Below are 18,100 nucleotides of genomic sequence, written 5' to 3'. Positions count from 1 at the left end.
CAGGGAGGGGAGGGGGGCTGGGGATTGAGTTAATAATCAATCATGCCTAGTGATGAGGCCTCCATAAAGGTCTCTTAAGTACGGAGCTTGGAGACCTTCCGGTTTGGTGAACACATCCACATACCCCGAAGGTGACACACCCCAACTCCATGGGGACAGAAGTTCCTGTGTTCAAGATCCGTCCAGACCTTGCTCTGTGCCCCTCTTCATCAAGCTGTTCATCTGTACCCTTTATCATAACCTTTATTGTAAACACACACACACGCACAAGTGGTAAGTGTTAAGTAAGCGTTTTCCTAGTTTTGTGAGTCATCATAGAAAATTATAAAAGAAGAGTGTTGTGGGATCCCCCAGTCACTAGCTGGGTGGACAGAATTGTGGGTAACCTGAGGACCCACTATTTGTGATTGGTATCTGAAGCAAGGGGACAGTCTTGTAGGACTTAGCCCTTAACCTGTGGGGTCTGCACTAACTCTAGGTAGTTAGTTTCATAACTGAATTATAGGATACCCAACTGGTGTCCAAAGAATCAGTTGGTGTGAAAAAAAACCCCTTCATAGCTGGTGGCCAGAAGCGTGGGAATGAAGGAAGAAAAGTGAATTTTTTCTAAGCAGGGGTGCTCTGGAAGCACGGAAGAGGGGCCGCATAGCAGGGGAGAGTCTCAGGGAGGGGACTGGGGTCTTGCTGCTTTCTTCCTGGTAGCATATGGACAGGCTGCACGCCCCAAGGAGGAACCATAGCTGTGTGAGGCCCTCTGTGTGCCCATGAATTCTGGCCCTTTCTAGCTTTCCTACAAGGTTATATTTCTTGGTCTCTAGTCCATATCCTGGCTCCTTCCTCCTCATCCTTCTTCACAGTTTCCCAGCCGCTCATTTCCTGCTGCCCAGACATGAAGCCAGTGATACCATGCACAGGGCTGTGTGCAGAGCAGGCATCTGTGCTAGCCTGCAGGCTTCTTCGGTGCCTGCCAGCATCCTCCCCTGCCTTGTCAGCCTCATCTTTTTGTGGGCTCGGAGCTGCCCATAAGCTCGGGATGGGGCATCCGAGTTTGGAGGATGTGATGGGTGCAGCCATGTCAAAAACCTGGGCATGGCCCAGCATGCCAGGAAGTGGAAGCCTTACTTGGTGTGGAAGTCACACACCCAAGAATGCTAACATCTGAGTTCTAGACACAGCTCTGCCTGTTATGAACCATTTGACCTTGAGCAATCTACACTGAACTACACTGGAGCTCAAAGTCTTGAGGAATCATAATCTGCATTTTAACAAGGTGCCTGGGTGATTTCCATGGACATTTAGATTTGGGAAGCCTGCCCAGGAGACTTTCTTCTTGCTATTAGCATGGGGTTAGGGTGCTACAGTGGTGACTACGGTCAGTATTGGGCCCTTTAGGAGTCTCCTCTGTAGATGAAGGGGTTGGAGCGCATGGCCTTTGTGGCAAAGAGTGCAAAATGGCATCTAGACTCCAGATCTAGCCCTTAGACAAGTTTTGTTTGGCCTAATACCATCCTCAAGTTCTTTTGGAATAGGTGCCAATATTTAAAAATTGGGAAATTTCTCATCAATATCTAGATTTGTAGCTTTTACTGAAAAATCAAATGAGGTAGGAAATGGGCCACATTCTACGTGGTGACGATGTTTTCCCCTGTGAGCTGGAAAACTCACAGACCTTGCCCCAAGTTCTCTTATAATTACTAATAGTTTGAGGATAAAATCCCAAGAGCCTCTTAACACATGAAAAGATGCTCAGCTTCACTCTTAATGTGACAATTACAAATTAAATTACAGCAAATTGCCATTTTCCACCTGTCTCTTCAGCAGATATAAAAAAGTTTGATAATACACTGTATTGACAAGGGCAAAGGAAACAGGCACCCTTGCATTCTAGTGGGAAAGTGAGTTGGTACAATCTTTAATATGGACAATCTCTCATTATCCATTGAAATCAGCAAACAACACCTACCCCTTGACCAGATAACATAAGTTCTGGAAATGTGTCCCACACAGACACATGCATACATAGGAGATATAATTCTAATGCACACATACACGGCTAGTCATTGTAGCATTGTTTGTAATGGCTATAGATTGAAACTAATCTGAGTGCTCATCATTAGGGGGCTGGCTGAATAAAGGATTGGACAGCCATACAATTACATACTAAGTAACAAGGAACTCTTATGTTATGATATGGAAGGAGGATCTATAAAAATATATTATTCACTGAAAAAAGGAAGGTGGAGAACAGTATACAAAGTCCAGTACCATTAGTGTGTGGGACACCATCTGTGGAAAGAGACTCAAGGACGTGGTAACAGTGGTAATCTCTGGGAAGGGGACCTCAGAGGCTGCAGCACAGGGGCGGGAGGGAGTCATTTTACCACCTATACCTTTATATCTTTTGAACTTTGAACCATGTCCATGTTTACCTACTCAAAGAATAAAAAACTAAAAACTTTCAGAGACCTGGATTCTGCAGTTCTAACACTACATGATTCTAATGTTTTACAGCATGGTGAGCCCAACTTTGATGATGTTGCCAGGCTTCTGTCACCTGAGGCCAAGTTTCTAATCTTCTGCTTCTGGATCCATCTTCTGGGTCTCTCTGGCCTCGCTCTGTCCCTGAGTTGGGTCACAGAAGCCCCTGTGAGCTTGAGCAGCTCTGATGAAGGGCTTCCTTCTAGCATGGGGCGGTGACGTGAACTCCAACATCTCCTAGAGACACAGCCCTCGGGCATTCCCTCACCCTCTCCACCTTCTCTGTCCTCCTAGGGGAGCCTTCTCGGTGGTTCGAAGGTGTGTGAAGGTGCTGGCCGGCCAGGAGTATGCTGCCAAGATCATCAACACAAAGAAGCTGTCAGCCAGAGGTAGGTGCCTGATCTCTACCCTCCAGGGCTCTCCTCTCTCCCCTTACCTGTACTGCTGGGTTTCGACCAGGACCCAGGGCTAAGCCCCTGGGTGATACTTATGGCAGGGGTGGGGGCTGCTCTTCCTGGGGACCCTCCAGGGCTCTCCTCTCTCCCCTTACCTGCACTGCTGGGTTTAGACCAGGACCCAGGGCTAAGCCCCTGGGTGATACTTATGGCAGGGGTGGGGGCTGCTCTTCCTGGGGACCCTCCAGGGCTCTCCTCTCTCCCCTTACCTGTACTGCTGGGTTTAGACCAGGACCCAGGGCTAAGCCCCTGGGTGATACTTATGGCAGGGGTGGGGGCTGCTCTTCCTGGGGTGTCATGAGAATAGACCTTCCCTTTTTCCTTCTTTTCCTTTTTTTCAAGGCTGGAGAGCACAGACTCACCCAGACAGGCCAAGCTCTGTGCCTCACGGGTGAGGGCTGAGACATCAGATGGGCCCTCCTTTCCCTACTCTCTTGCCACTTGCCATCACTTCTCCCCTCCAGATCTCTACCCTTGCCATTCCCTCCGCCTGAACGCCATCTCCTGGCTCCTTTCATGAATGGCTGTTTCTCAGCCTTCAGGTCTCAGCTCAAGGTCACATCCTTTGAGAGGTTTTCCTGACCCCTCAATCTGACGAGGCCTCCTCCATTTTCTGTCTCTCTCTCTCTCTCTTTTTTTTTTTTTGAGATAGAGTTTCACTCTTGTCGCCCAGGCTGGAGTGCAATGGTGCGATCTCGTCTCACTGCCACCTCCGCCTCCCTGGTTCAAGCGATTCTCCTGCCTCAGCCTCCCGAGTAGCTGGGCTTACAAGCGCCCACCACCAGGCCCAGCTAATTTTTTCTCTTTGTATTTTTAGTAGCGATGGGGTTTCACCATGTTGGCCAGGCTGGTCTCGAACTCTTGACCTCAGATGATCTGTCTGCCTTGGCCTCCCAAAATGCTGGGACTACACGCGTGAGCCATCACGCCCAACCTATTTTCTCTCTCTTATTACTATTCATTTCCTTTATGGCTTTCCCTGGCCTAGACTCATGCTGTTTACTGATTAGGCCCCTTGTTTAATACCCACCTCCCTTTTTGGGCTGTAAACTTCAAGAGTATGGGCTATTCTGCACCCAGCGCCTAGGATAGCACCTGGCACTCAGAGAGGGGCCAGTGAACTCCAAGTGAGCTTGGCTTCAGCCACGCCACTCTTGGGTCCTCCAGAGAGTTGGTCTGGGGTGTGATCTGGGTTTTGGAAAAGATGCCCAGATAACTCTAATTTGCAGATGAGTTTGAGAACTACTGCCCTAAGACCTTAGAAGTGGTCCTGGGCCAGCGACATCAGCATCCCTAGCAGCTTGTTAGAAAGGCAAAGCCTAGAGCCCCACTCCAGACTTGAAGAATGTGAATATGCATTTTAACAAGATACCAGGGTGATTGTGGATGTTAAAATCCGGGAAGCCTGCCCAGGAGTCATGCTTCTTGCCATTACTGTGTGTTTGAGACAGTGATGGTGGTAACCATGGTCAGTGTGTTGGAAAGGGTTATCTTCAGAGAGGCCCATCCCCACCCTGAATGAAATGGTGTATAAGCTTTCCTTGGGACCGCCTGGTGGTGGAGGGAATTCTGTTGGGTGAGGTGGGTGCAGGTATGGGCTGTACAATCCATGGTTTGTGCAGTGCGGGAGATGTTGTATGAGGGGCTGGCAGAGTGTCCAGGTGTTTGACAGGCGCAGCTGTGTGGGGCCAGGGCCCAGCAGGTGCAGGTTCGTGGCGGTCCTCACAGTGGCTGGTACAGGAGGTTCATGCTGCTCCCCGCAGGCCTCCCAGCAGGCCTCATGTTGGACTGTGTGTTGCTGCCTTTCTTCTCTGGCTCAGTGTTGCTGGGAGCTCAGCACTTTCTTCCAGTTACCGACCTCCCCCCCCATGTCTTGCAGGTCAAAGAGGATCAGCAGAGGAGGTGGCTGGGGTTAGGGTGGGGGTCTCTGAAGGACCAGGAGCCCCACAAGGTATACAGTCAGTATGAGAAGTCCAAGCTTGTGGAAGGCTGGGAGCTAGAGACAGGGCGGGCAGGAATGCTGGCAGAGGTGTTGCCTCATGGCCAGATGCCTGGATTGGCCTTGTCATTGCTGTGTGACTAGCAGCAGTCTGGTGCCCTCTCTGTGCATTGGGTGTTGAGTAACCAAGGGAGATGTCCCAATCCCTGAGATACAGCAGGGACAGGGGGTGATGGGTTAAGGTTGCCCCAATGGAAGAGAGGGTCAGGCACCAAGGTCGTACCTGGATGCTGGGGATCTCGGGTTAGTTCACCACACTCTCGGGGCACATCCACACACACACTTGCACGTTGACCAAAAGAGACAGATGTGTATGGGGGAGTGGAAGGGCCATGGCTCCTGTTTTGGAAGGTGACTAAGCACTCCTGGGACAGTGCAGACCCTGGGCTATGCCAGACAGTCACTGCCCAAACCGCCTCTCTTTGGCAACTTGTTGAGTCCTTGACCTCTTGGAAGGAAGGTGGCCCAGCCTAGGTGAGTGTGGAGGGCGGGGGTGGGGAGGTTATCAGGGAATCTTCTGGAAAAGTCTGCCAACTGGTAGCCGCTTTTCTTCCCAGCGGGAGAGGAGGAGCAAAAGCTTCTTTTAGCAGGATTCTTTGTTTGCCACTCGTGGTGCCTTGGGGGCGGGAAGGGGGGGTTAATGCTGAATATTTGGCAACACACTCTAAGCATCTCCTGCTGGTGCTCCTGGGTGACTTCTGGCAGCACCCAGCAGGGGCTGTGCCCACCCTCCCGGGAGCTGTGTCTTTCTTTTGCCCACCCTGCCCAGCCTCTTCTAGCAAGCGGTTCCCAAACCCACGATATATTTGTGTATGTATTTTTAATCTAGTCTTTTAAAAAAATGTTCATAGTATAAACAATTCAAAGAAACCATGAAGAAATGAAGTGGAAAGTGAAAATTTTGCCTGTTCCAATCCCTGCCAAATACCTTCGGGAGCTTTTTAAAAAACGCAGCTGCCTGAGTTCCACCCATGAGGGTTGGATTCAGTAGGTGGGGCCCAAGCCCCTGCATTAAAAAAATACTATCATCAGTAACAGTAGCTATTAACACCAACCTAACACAATAATACAGGCTCAGTGCTAAGCCCCATCAGGTGCTGTATAGCCTCCTGGCTCGTCCTCCCCACGGCACACGCAGAGGTAGAATTCTAAGGGCACACTGGGCACATGCATGAGGCTGGTGAAGCCGGAGGCGACTGGCCTGGGCACTGTGACCTCCACAGGCCCCACTCTCCAGCTCGAGCATGAGGAAGTCACTTCCTCGGCTCCCCAGTGACCAGTCTCGAGGCACCAGGTGGGGAGCATGACGAGCTCATCCAGCCTGCACTAGAGTGTCATTCAGTTCCCTGCAAGGAGGCCTCTGAGGGGATGGCAAGACGTGCTTCCCATCTCTCCTGTTCTCCTCCCCACCCCTTGCCTGGCACTCTTGCTCCCAAGATCAGGCTGTCCTATGCAGGGAGCAGGTACTTCCTGTTCCCAGACTTCAGGTCTCTTTTCTCTCCTGACTTGTGTGCCTCCTGCTGGAATCTCGGGCCGCCTGCCTGCTGGATTACACTAATTATTAGAATGGGGCTGGGTTTGGTGGCTCACGTCTGTAATCCCAGCACTTTGGGAGGCCAAGGTGGGAGGATTACTTGAGGCCAGGAGTTCAAGACTAGCCTGGGCGACATGGTGAGAGCCCCATCCCTATTAAAAATACAAAAAAATTAGCCGGGCGTAGTGGCGGGTGCCTGTAGTCCCAGCTACTCAAGAGGGAGACTGAGGAGGGAGAATCACCTGAGCCCAGGGGAGTCCACTCCCTTCTGGAGGCAGAGTCCTGCCCATTTGTGTGATGGTGGGGCAGGACAGGGCAGGCTTGGAAGGACCTGCGCTGCTGAGACTCTCTGGCCTCAGGCACCTCACCCCAGGATGTCCATCCACCTCTACCTGCTGAGCTCTGCTGAGCCTTGCCATGCTCTTAGTCCCCACACCCTGGAGGTGACCCAACCATCTGGGGAGGAAGCAAAAAGGTTCCCAAGATATCATCATGGGCATTGGGGAAAGCTCCCCCAGGTCCTCAGGCAGGAGGCTGAAGACTTCTAGCTTCCCTCAGATCTCTCATCACCATGGGACTCTGCTGAGCCAATGGATCTATTCATCAATTAATTAATTATTAGAATGGGGCTGGGTTTGGTGGCTCACGTCTTTAATCCCAGCACTTTGGGAGGCCGAGGTGGGAGGATCACTTGAGGCCAGGAGTTCAAGACTAGCCTGAGCAACATGGTGAGACCCCTCCATCTCTATTAAAAATATAAAAAATTAGCCGGGCATGGTGGCGGGCACCTGTAGTCCCAGCTACTCAAGAGGGAGGCAGAGGAGGCAGAATCACCTGAGCCCAGGAATTAGAGGCTGCAGTGAGCCATGATCCTGCCACTGTGCTCCAACCTGGACAATGAGAGTGAGACCCTGTCTCAAAAAAAATTATTAGAATGGGAAGCAATATAGTGTAGTAGCTATGTACATGGATTGAAATCTCAGCTGCGCCACTTGTTTGCTATGGGATCTTGGACAAGCTGCTTAGCAGCTCTATGCCATGCCCTGGGAACGTGGCAGTGACCAACAGAAAAGGTCTTACTCTCATTGTGCCCGTTTTCTAGGGAGTGAGACTGAAAAGAACATTAAACACATATGTCAGCTGGGTAGCTTCAGGTAGTGAAAAGTGTTAACCAAGAAAATAAGACAGGGTATGGGGACGTGACGTGGCAGGAGAGACATGCTTAGAAAAGGCAGCCAGGGAATCTCTCTAAGGAGGTGACATTGTGCCAGGGCCTGCCTGATGAGAAGACCCAGGGAAGAGCTTTCCAGGCAGAAGGCACAGCAGGTACAGAGGCCCTGAGGTGGGAAGGAGCTTGGAGTGTCAGGGCAGAGAGGAGGCCAGTGTGGCTAGAGCTTCCTGGCCGGAAGGTGAGGCCGGACCCAGCGAGGAGTTTGGATTGTGCTCTAAGTATATTGGGAAGCTGTTGGAGAGTTGGAAGCCAAGGAGGGACAGGATTTAATTGATGTTTTAAAAAGAGCTCCTTGGCGGGGCTGGGCGCGGTAATCCCAGCACTTTGGGAGGATGAGGCGGGCGGATCACAAGGTCAGGAGTTCGAGACCAGCCTGGCCAGGCCAGCATGGTAAAACCCTGTCTCTACTAAAAATACAAAATATTAGCCTGGCATGGTGGCATGTGCCTGTAGTCCCAGCTACTCGGGAGGCTGAGGCAGGAGAATTGCTTGAACCTGGCAGGCAGAGGTTGCAGTGAGCCAAGATCGAGCCACTGCACTCCAGTCTGGCCGACAGAGTGAGAATCTGTCTCAAAAAAAAAAAAAAAAAGCTCCTTGGCTGAGGAGAGGAGTGGGGGGAAGGTGCAGGGGTAGAGGCCTCAGAGCTCTGAGTTTTCAGAGTGATTTTGGTGAGTGATTTTGATAAAGGGACTCTTCCTTCGTCAACGGGCCTCAGTTTCTCCATCTATATAACAGAGCACGGCCTCGAAGGTCAAAAGAAACATGGTCCCTACATGTCTTAAGTTTCTCTGTATATTAGAAAATGAAAACACTGCAAACAGACTTACCAGAAATATTGTATAATGTATATGTTTACACTCAGTAGGATGAACGCTTTCAACAGTGACAATGCAGGTTAATTGTACCATGCAAAAGATGGTGATAAGATTTATACAATTAGTTCCTAGCATTTCCAGCAATAAGGTCTGGTAACCAGATACAAGTTTACGGTTGCACGGCCAGCGTTTTCTTCTTTCAATCCTGTCAATATTCTCTGCTCCTGGGTAAACTCACAGGGAGAAAACAGCAACATTCTGGATTTGGGGCTTCCGCTTCCTGAATGTATAGCCTAAGCCAGAAGCCTCCTTCCCACTCTGACAGGCCTGACCTTGACCTGCCTGAGTTCTGGTTCTGCTGGAGGTGGGATGGGGGGGGTAGGGCATGGGACGTGGAGCATGGAGAGGGCCCCGCCTGGTCAGCTCTGGATGGGCATCCCCTCCTCTGCCCAGGAGTCAGCCTCCCCTACCCTGGAGGATATGAAAGGAGCCCACGGAGGGAGGGGGAATCAAGGGATGCCCCCTAACTTGGCCCCACTCCTCATCCCTAGCTTGCAGCCGGTTTTTAGCTGGGGAGTTCAGCCATGGAAATTGAATTGGACTTCATTGCTTTGCTGGTGGAAAAGCCACCTTTCAGTATTGATTCTGGCTTCTGCAGCCCTTGGAGGACAGCCAGTGATTGCTCTAGTGAAGGCGGCAGGGGAAAGGGGAGCTGGATTCCTGGGAACAAGGGCTGGAACTTTCTCCATTCTCACCACCCCCCCACCCGCATACCTGCCTACTCTGAGAGGGCCATTCAGGGCCAGGGTTCTAGTGTTGGCTCAGTGTCTGAGTGTTGGCATGAGTTTCCTTCTGTGGGTCTTAATTTTTCTATTCGGGAATTGGGGGCAAGTGGAGATAGTGGTTATGAGCTGGGGCACAGAGAACAGTATAGCCCAGGATTGAAAGCCCAGCTCTGGAGTCTAACTGTCTGGGTACGAATCATGGCTCCACTGCTCACTGCAGGATTGACTTTAGGCAGGTACTTAACCTCTCTGAAGCTCTGTCTCCTCTTCTGGAAAGCCAGAAAAATGATAGTAACCCCCTCAAAGTATTGTAGTGAGGGCTTGAAAGGCATATAAAGCCCTCTGCACAGTGCTTGGCACAGAGTTTTTAAAAAGAGATCTCTTTTTATGGTTTTGTTTGTTAAATTAAGGCATTAACTACCAAATTGTGAAAAAAGCACCAAAAAGGAAAATGGGAAATGCATTTTCAGTTCCAGCTCTGCCACCACGGAGGCTTCAGCTTGTTCAGGCTGCAGTTTCCTTATCTATAAAATGGGGAGAGTGGTGGTCCCAGCCCAGGATTGTTTGGGGGCATGGAGTAGGATCATGTGTCCCACTGTTCCCAGCAGCTGGAGAATCAGAAGCCACAGTGGCAGATCCCGAACAAGGCCTCTCTCCCGGATGTGTGGGGAGCCCCAGGAGACTTGCACAGCAGTCCAGAAGGCAGGTGGGAGAGCTCTGGGTGGGCCCCTGCAGATTCTTTGGGGCTCTCTGTGTCCCTGGTCCCAGAGTCTCCTGAAAGGGAGGTGGCTTCTGGGAATCAACAGCCCTCTGGAAGAATAGCCACTCCCTTAGAAAGGCACATTCATTCAATCATTTATTCTTTCATTTGGTTATTTCTTTTTTCTTTTCTTTTTTTTTTTTTTTGAGATGAAGTCTCACTCTGTCGCTTAGGCTGGAGTGCAGTGGCGTGATCTCAGCTCACTCCAACCTCCACCTTCAAGCAATTCTCCTGCCTCAGACTTCTGAGCAGCTGAGATTACAGGCACCTGCCACCACACCCGGCTAATTTTTGTATTTTTAGTAGAGATGGGGTTTCACCATGTTGTCCAGGCTGGTCTCGAACTCCTGAGCTCAAGTGATCCACCTGCCTCGGCCTCTCAATGTGTTGGGATTATGGGCATAAGCCACCATGCCCAGCTTCATTCAGTTATTTCTTGAGCACCTAGTAGGTGCCAGGTGTTTGGGTAGATGTCAGGGGTACAAAGGAGACCAGGTCCCTGCCCTCAAGGAACTAGATATCCATGAGACCGAGTGGGTCATGCTGTTCGGGGGTTCTGAAAGCACAGAGGATGGGCCCCTGCCTGCTGCCAGGGGCCTGAGACTAAGGATTGGTAGGAGTGAGTGATAGCCAGTGAACGGCAGATGGGAGGTAGAGGAAGTGTTTCAAGCTGAGAGAACTGCATGTGCAATTCTCTCCCGAAGTGAGAGGGCCCAGCGGGGTCTGCTTGTAGAGGTGAAGTTGGCCATTTAGTCTGGCGAGAGTATAGGGCCTGAGGAACAGGCCTGGAGGAGTCTTGGAGAAGCCTCATATTTAAGAGCCGTGGAAACGGAGGCCAGAGAGGGCGAGGGATGTGCTTGAGTCACTGCAACCCCGGCCTCTTCCTCTTTCCACTGCACCCTGTGGTCTTCCTGGAGAATTCAGAGGCCCTGGCCAGAAGGTGAGCTTTCCCAGCCTCCAGGGGCTGCCCTGGGAGGTGGAGATAATACGAGGCTTTGAGAAGGGGGAGATGGAGAGTGGCGGTTTCTCCCTCACCGGGGACTCACCTGAGCCTCTGTGTTTCAGACCATCAGAAGCTGGAGCGTGAAGCCCGCATCTGCCGCCTGCTGAAGCACCCCAACATCGGTGAGCCTTGTGCGATGACAGGGGCACAGGGGGGCCAGGCCCTGCTCCCCTGCCCACCCTGGAACGTGGGTGTTTGCGGGTTGGGTGGAGAGCAGCTGCTCTCTTCTCTGGGGATGGAGGCAGCAGAGATGGGAAAGGGGGCGTCTTTAATGGTTTCCACAATCCTCAGAGCCAGCTTGTTTCGGGGGAAGGTGAAGAAAGGCCCTTCCTCCCATCCCACACTGCCGGCAGCCTCCTTCGGAAAAGCTGTTTCAGGAAAACTTCTAAAGCTCTGGGAGAGATGAAAATAGGCCAGGGGGATACGCTTGGCCTTGACCGCTGTGGCCCATTCCCCAAACCCACAACCATGCTGATTCAGCCTGGCACTGTGGCCCTGCCCTCCTCCCTCGACCTGGCACCTGCCTGCCTACAGCGTCAAGCTCCAACTCAGGCGGTGGCCTGCAGGCCGGGCACAGGCTGCATGGAGAGGCTGGGCCATGGCGGGCTGGGACAGAGCCAGGGCAGCAGAACCCGTGGGAATGGGCTCTGAAACAACACCTCACTGCCTGGCCCCCTTCTTCAGCCCTTGTGCAACTGGGGGGGGCTGATCCCTGCCTATCAGGGTGCTGAGTCATGAGGGCAGGAAGTGTGGCTTTGAGGGTTAATTCTGTCAGGGAATTGCTGTGGGACCTTGGGCAGGAGCACTGCCCTCTCTGAATCACTTCCCCCCATCCTCTGAGGGAAGATCTGTCTGGACCAGCATCTTGGGCACCTTGTGAAAAGGTAGACTCGGATTCACTGGGCCTGGGATGGGGCCAGGATTTTGCAGTTCTAACATGCTCTGAGGAGATGCCAAGCCTGCTGACTCACAGACCGCACTGAGGAGCAGGGCCTAGGTGATCGCTAAGGACTCTTCCAACTCTGACAGCCACCACGCCTTCTCACAAGGCAGGGAAGCCTCTCTCCGTGCCCAGGGCCCCAAGGGTTAACTCTCCTGCCAGAGAGAAGCAACTCCATCTGCTATTTATACCCAGAAGGCACCTCCCCTTCCCTGCACAAACAGCAGCCAGAGGCTCCGGGACCAGCATCAGAGAGACATCCCTGGGTTGGCAGGGAGCAGCCCTGGTTGAACCCTGGTCCCTGACCTACTAATGTCCTCACCGTGTGGCCTTCAGCAGCCCCTGCCCATTCCGGGCCCCCAACCCCCCAGCTGTGTGATGGAGAGGGTTGAGAGTGATCTCTGACTGTAAGATCTTATGGTCCTTACAGAGGCTACCAGCTCCAGTGGAAGGAGGGGAGTGTGTGTAAGTGTGTGAGAGTGTGTGGAGTGTGTGAGTGAATATGTGTGTGAATGTGTGAGTGCGAATGTGTGCATGTGAGTGTATGTGTATGCATGTATGTGTGTGTGTATGTGACAGTGTTGGAGTGTGTGTGAATGCGTGTGAGTGCGTGTGTATGTGAGTGTTGGATTGTGTGAATGCCGTGTATGTGAGTGTGTGTGAATGTATGTGTGTGACTGTGTGTGTCTGTGTAAGTGTATGAGTGTGTGTGTGAATGTGTGTATGTGTGTGTGTGTGTATGTGAGAGTGTGTGGAGTGTGTGAATGCACGTGTGTGTGTGAATGTGTGTATGAATGTGTGTGAGTCTGTGTAAGTGTGTGTGTGTGAATGTGTGTGTGAGTGCATGTATGTGAGTGTGTGTGAATGTGTGAATGTGTGTGTGTGTTGCTGCACAACTGCAGCTATCTCAGGTCAACACTGCCTCCTCATGTTCGCACCTCCCTCTCCCTCTCATGCCCAGCTATAAAATGGGGAGCAGTAGGTTATGGCTTTGGAGCTGACAGACTACAGCTCAAATCCTGAGTTTGCTGCTTCATTGCTGTGTGACCCTGGACATGTTGCTCCACCACTTTGAAGCTCAGTTTTATCTGGAAAATGGAAATGATACCTATCTCATAGGATTGTGATGATTAAATAGACCACAGCACAATGACAGTCATTATCATTAAGCTGCCCCCCTTTCCCCAATCAACACCTTCCCTCAGAACAACCTTGCCTGAAGACATCCTCTCTCCTAAAACTCCATATGATTGTCATTCCTCGGGGCCATCAGGATTTTTAGTCATCACTGGAGGCACTATATTATATATAACATGGTGGTTAGGAGAATGGGGTTTGCAGTCGGACACCCGGTTTCAATCTCAGCTCTGCTGTTAACAAAGTGTTTGAGCTTGGGCAGACTGTGAACCTCTTAGCCTCAGTATCCTCCTCTATGAAGTGGGGATAATCACAGCACCCACCTTCTAGGACTGTTGGGAGGGTAAAATGAGATAGCGCCAGTAAAGCACTTGGCACAAAGCCTAGTGTGTGGTAAAAGCTCAGAAATGGTAGCTATCATCATCATCATGATTATTGAGTCATTTACTCCTTCCTTCATTCACCTGATGTGAGGTGCATCGTAGACCCACCCCATGCCAAGGTCTCTGCTAGGCACTGAGAATGTGCAGGAGAAGTGAGGATGGGGGATGGGAGTGGAGGTGGTGGCGATGCGCAGGCAGGACTGGAAAGCAGAGCTAAGCATCCAGCACAGGAAGACACCAGAGGAGCTTTGAGCTGCTGTCAGGGCTGGAAGGGTCCTTGGAGGGTGCACTTTCCTGATCCTCCAAGCATCTTCCTTCAAAATTGTAATCTTCCCAAAGACGTGCAAAGAGGTACAGATGTGGGCTCAAAACCCGAAAGGTGAGCTTGTGCCTAAAGAAACTGGACTGAGTCCTGTTCAGCCTGCTTGGCCAATCTAGACAAGGTTACTACTGGTTGCTGCTTCTGTGTGGCCACTGCCCTGGTCCCCAGGGGACCAGGTCAGTGAGGTCCCAGGTCAGCCCATTCCCCAGGGGACCAGGTCAGTGAGGCTCAGCACAGGTCAGTCCAACTGTGTTGCGCACAAAGCATTTACCTCCCAGATCCTTCTTGGGAGAGGTCGGTAACCTGCTGTCTGTACCATCACCACCTGCAGATGAGGGAGACGCCAGAAGGCCACCCCAAGGCACAGGGGACTTGGACTGTGTTAGGGACAACCTGAAAGTTTAGTAGATGATTTGTGCTGGGGAAGGGAAGTATGGTAGGTCAGTGATGAAGATGACAATATCTCCATTTATCGAAGTCTTCCTAGTGCCAGGTGCTGTGCTAACTGGTTTACAGGAATCATCACATTAATGACCATAGCAGTCCAATGGTATTAGCATTACTGTTTGGAAGGGAGGCTCAGAGAGCTTAAGTCATTTGCCCATAGCTATATAGCTTCTAAGAAGTGGATCTGGGAGACGAACTCAGCAAGTCTGACGCCAGAGCCCTTGTTCTCAGTCCTTCTATTTAGCTTCCCAAGTGGATATCACAAATGTGGTGTCAGGGGGACATGCAAATAAGGGAACAAGTACTGTCCTTCAACCTCCAAGAAAAAAATGCACTGTTGGAAAATCACAGGCATGCCAGAAGTGCATGAATCAAGCTACATAAATAAAAAGCTAGGTTACAGATTTGTTTGTTCTATGACAATATTTTAAACAGTCAAAAGTGACAGAATGACTCAGTGGGCACAGACACGTCAGTCACTCCACCAGGAGACAGGACCATGGTGATAGCCTATGGCCCTTGAATCTTGGGCTCCGGCTGAGTCGTTCTTCAGGCAGCATCCTCTGATGGAAGGGGAGGCTTTGTGTGTGAAAACAGCCCTGAAACAAGAAATCCTGTCTCCTGGGCTCTGAGGTGTGATTCGACCTCAGGGACTGAAGCCAACTCTAGTACCATCGCGCGTGTGGTGCATTGCAAAAGTAGGGGCTGAATTCCAACCCATGTGCCCCTTGCCCAGCTGCTCAGAGGGGTAGCCTCTTACCATCAGCACAAAGTCACCATCTGAGTGAGAGTCAGCTCTGGAGAAAACCTCCCTCAATTCTGTCCATTTCCCTGAGACCTGAGGACATTCTCTAAAGGGGCTGAGGCCCCGGGTCAGAGGGTAGATCTGGGACCGCAGTCTTCTTGGGGCTCCTTCCAAAGCCTGTTGCCATGGTTCTAAAAGCCTTTTCTGAGATGATTCTAGCTGCAGCTTGGCTTCTCAGAGCTTCTTACACTCAGGAAAGGGAAGTTAGAGACCATGGCCCACCAGAAAGAATAGGAGAGGGTTCACTCCCCAGAGACTACGTGGAGGAAGGCAGGGAGAGGGAAGAGTCTTTTGCAAAACTTTACCTTGATACACTAACAATACAAGTTTATTGCAGATAAATGAGAAGACAAATACTTTTTAAAGTATCTCCTATAACCTCACATCTGGAATTAACATTTAATGATATGTGGTACCATATGATATATGATGTATGTGCCTTCTCAAGGACTGTATACTTACATATGTCATCTCAGGTCAGGTTCCCTGGAAGCAGAGCCTGAGTCAGGGATTCAGGTGCTGTTAGCATCCCACACTCCAGCACGTGGGGTTTGGATGCACCAACTTACCAAAGGGCTTCTGGGCAGGGCCCGGGTATAGAATTGCCAGATTCTACACACCAAAAATACAGTTAAATACCCATTTACACTTTTTTTTTTTTGAGACAGAGTCTCACCCCGTCACCCAGGCTGGAGTGCAGTGGCGCGATCTCGACTCACTGCAAGCTCTGCCTCCCGGGTTCATGCCATTCTCCTGACTCAGCCTCCCGAGTAGCTGGGACTACAGGTGTCCACCACCATGCCTGGCTAATTTTATTTTGTATTTTTAGTAGAGATGGAGTTTCACTGTGTTAGCCAGGATGGTCTCGATCTCCTGACCTCGTGTTCCACCCGCCTCGGCCTCCCAAAGTGCTGGGATTATAGTCGTGAGCCACTGCGCCTGGCCAATACACATTTACACTTTAAAAATTAAGCCTGCATTTACTTTGAAATGTACTAAAAATTAAATAAACCAATGGACAGAGGAATGGATAGAAACATAATAATGCAAGTATAGGAAAACATTAATGATAGAACCTAGGTAGTGGATATCTGGGTGTTCACTTAACTGTATGTTTGAATTTTTTTATTTTTTATTTTTTTATTTTTTGAGATGGTGCCTTGCTCTGTCGCCCAGGCTGGAGTGCAGTGGCGTGATCTCGGCTTACTGCAACCTCCGTCTCCCGGGTTCAAGCGATTCTCCTGCCTCAGCCTCCTGAGTAGCTGGGACTCCAGGCGTCTGCCACCACACCCAGCTAATTTTTGTATTTTTAATAGAGACAGTGTTTTGCCATGTTGGCCAGGCTGGTCTCAAACTCCTGACCTCAGGTGATCTGCCCACCTCGGCCTCCCAAAGTGCTGGGATTACAGGCATGAGCCACTGTGCCCGGCCTGAATTTTTTGTAAAAAAATGTTGAAAGGAATTAAAGCAGAATTACATGTGCCTTTAAGATTTTGCTTTAGAATATATTTAAAACATCTTTTAGTTATTATTTATAAATATATGTCATCATTAAAGAATGTTTTAAAATTTCATTTTATTATTATTATGATTATTTTGAGACATTCTCACGCTATTAGCCAGGCTGGAATGCAGTGGGGCAATCTTGGCTCACTGCAACCTCCGCCTCCTGGGCTCAAACAACCCTCCCACCTTAGCTTCCCAAATAGCTGGGATGACAAGTGCCTGTGCCACCATGCCCAACTAATTTTTGTATTGTTTGTAGAGATGGGGTTTCATCATGTTGCCCAGGTTGGTCTTGAACTGCTGAGCTCAAGTGATCCACCCGCCTCAGCCTCCCATAGTGCTGGGATTACAGGGTGAGCCACTGCACCTGGCCTAAATTTTTATTTTATTTTATTTTATCTTATTTTATTTTAGTTTTTATTTTTTTGAGATGGAGTCTTGCTTTGTTGCTCAGGCTGTAGTGCAGTGGCACGATCTCAGCTCACTGCAAACTCCACCTCCTGGGCTCAAGAAATTATCCTGCCTCAGCCTCTGGAGTAGCTGGGATTATAAGCGTGCGCCACCACGCCCAGCTAATTTTTGTATTTTTAGTAGAGATGCGGTTTTGCCATGTTGGCCAGGCTGGTCTCAAACTCTTGACCTCAGGAGATCCACCTGCTTCGGACTCCCAAAGTGCTGGGATTACAAGCGTGAGCCACCGCTCCCAGCCTAAATTTTCATTTTAATCTGTGCCCCTTCCCTCTCCATCTCTGGTGCCCATCCACCTCTCCCTACTGGGACCAGCTCTGGGGTATCTGATGCCTGCCTCTCTCCAAATTTTATGTGCAAATATGAGAGCCATAAACAATTCAGGGGACTCAATATTGAGTCAGAAATATATGCACATGGCAAACATTCAGATGGCACTAGGATTCATAGTGAAAAGTGAGTCTCCTCTCATGACCCAACTCCCCCAATTCCCCTCCCCAGAGGCACCCCCAGTGCCTGCTTCTCTGTATTCTTCCAGAGAGACTTATGCCATATATAAACTTAAATACATCCTTTAAAAAAGTACTACGCATACTGTTTTGCACTTGGCTTTTTCACCAAGCAACATAATTTGGAGATGACTCTGAACCAGTAGATACATAACTGCCGCATTATTTTAGCAGCTGTGCCATTTTCCATTGTGCGGATGAATCGTCATTCACTGAGCCAGCACGCCCCTGCATGGACATTTTTAGGCTGTGGTGCGGGGAAGGATGTGAGCCCTGTCCTGTGAGAACTTGCTCTTGACTGGCAGGATGTGGCCCCAGAGTCAGCCCCAGGACTCAGGCCCTTCCTTCTAATAGCTCAGGGGTGCATGCTGGGAGCCCTGGGCTCCTGGGAGCTTTGCCTCTGTTCTGGGTAAATGGGGTGTGAAGAGATGACAGCTCCTCAGCATGCCAGAACATAGGGACCCTGTCACTCCTGCCTCTGGCCTCCATGCTCCATTATCTCCTCAGACTTGGGAGCAGAGCA

The 18,100-nt window shown here is 50.5% G+C and overlaps 1 protein-coding gene across 2 annotated transcripts in view; it reads left to right on the top strand.

Moving 5' to 3' along the window:
- CAMK2A (calcium/calmodulin dependent protein kinase II alpha) overlaps positions 1-18,100 on the top strand; it is a 71,273-nt gene that overhangs the window by 13,991 nt on the left and 39,182 nt on the right. For both annotated transcript variants that reach the window (XM_054488261.2, XM_054488262.2), the window contains exons 2-3: positions 2,773-2,867; positions 11,123-11,182. In XM_054488261.2, the coding sequence (XP_054344236.1) occupies positions 2,773-2,867; positions 11,123-11,182 (155 nt within the window). The remainder of the gene's footprint in view (positions 1-2,772; positions 2,868-11,122; positions 11,183-18,100) is intronic.

This window comes from Pongo pygmaeus, chromosome 4 (assembly GCF_028885625.2).
Source record: "Pongo pygmaeus isolate AG05252 chromosome 4, NHGRI_mPonPyg2-v2.0_pri, whole genome shotgun sequence".
In the NCBI taxonomy this organism is placed as follows: domain Eukaryota; kingdom Metazoa; phylum Chordata; class Mammalia; order Primates; family Hominidae; genus Pongo; species Pongo pygmaeus.
The sequence above is the reverse complement of the archived record's forward strand: the minus strand, read 5'-3'. Positions and strand labels throughout refer to the sequence as shown.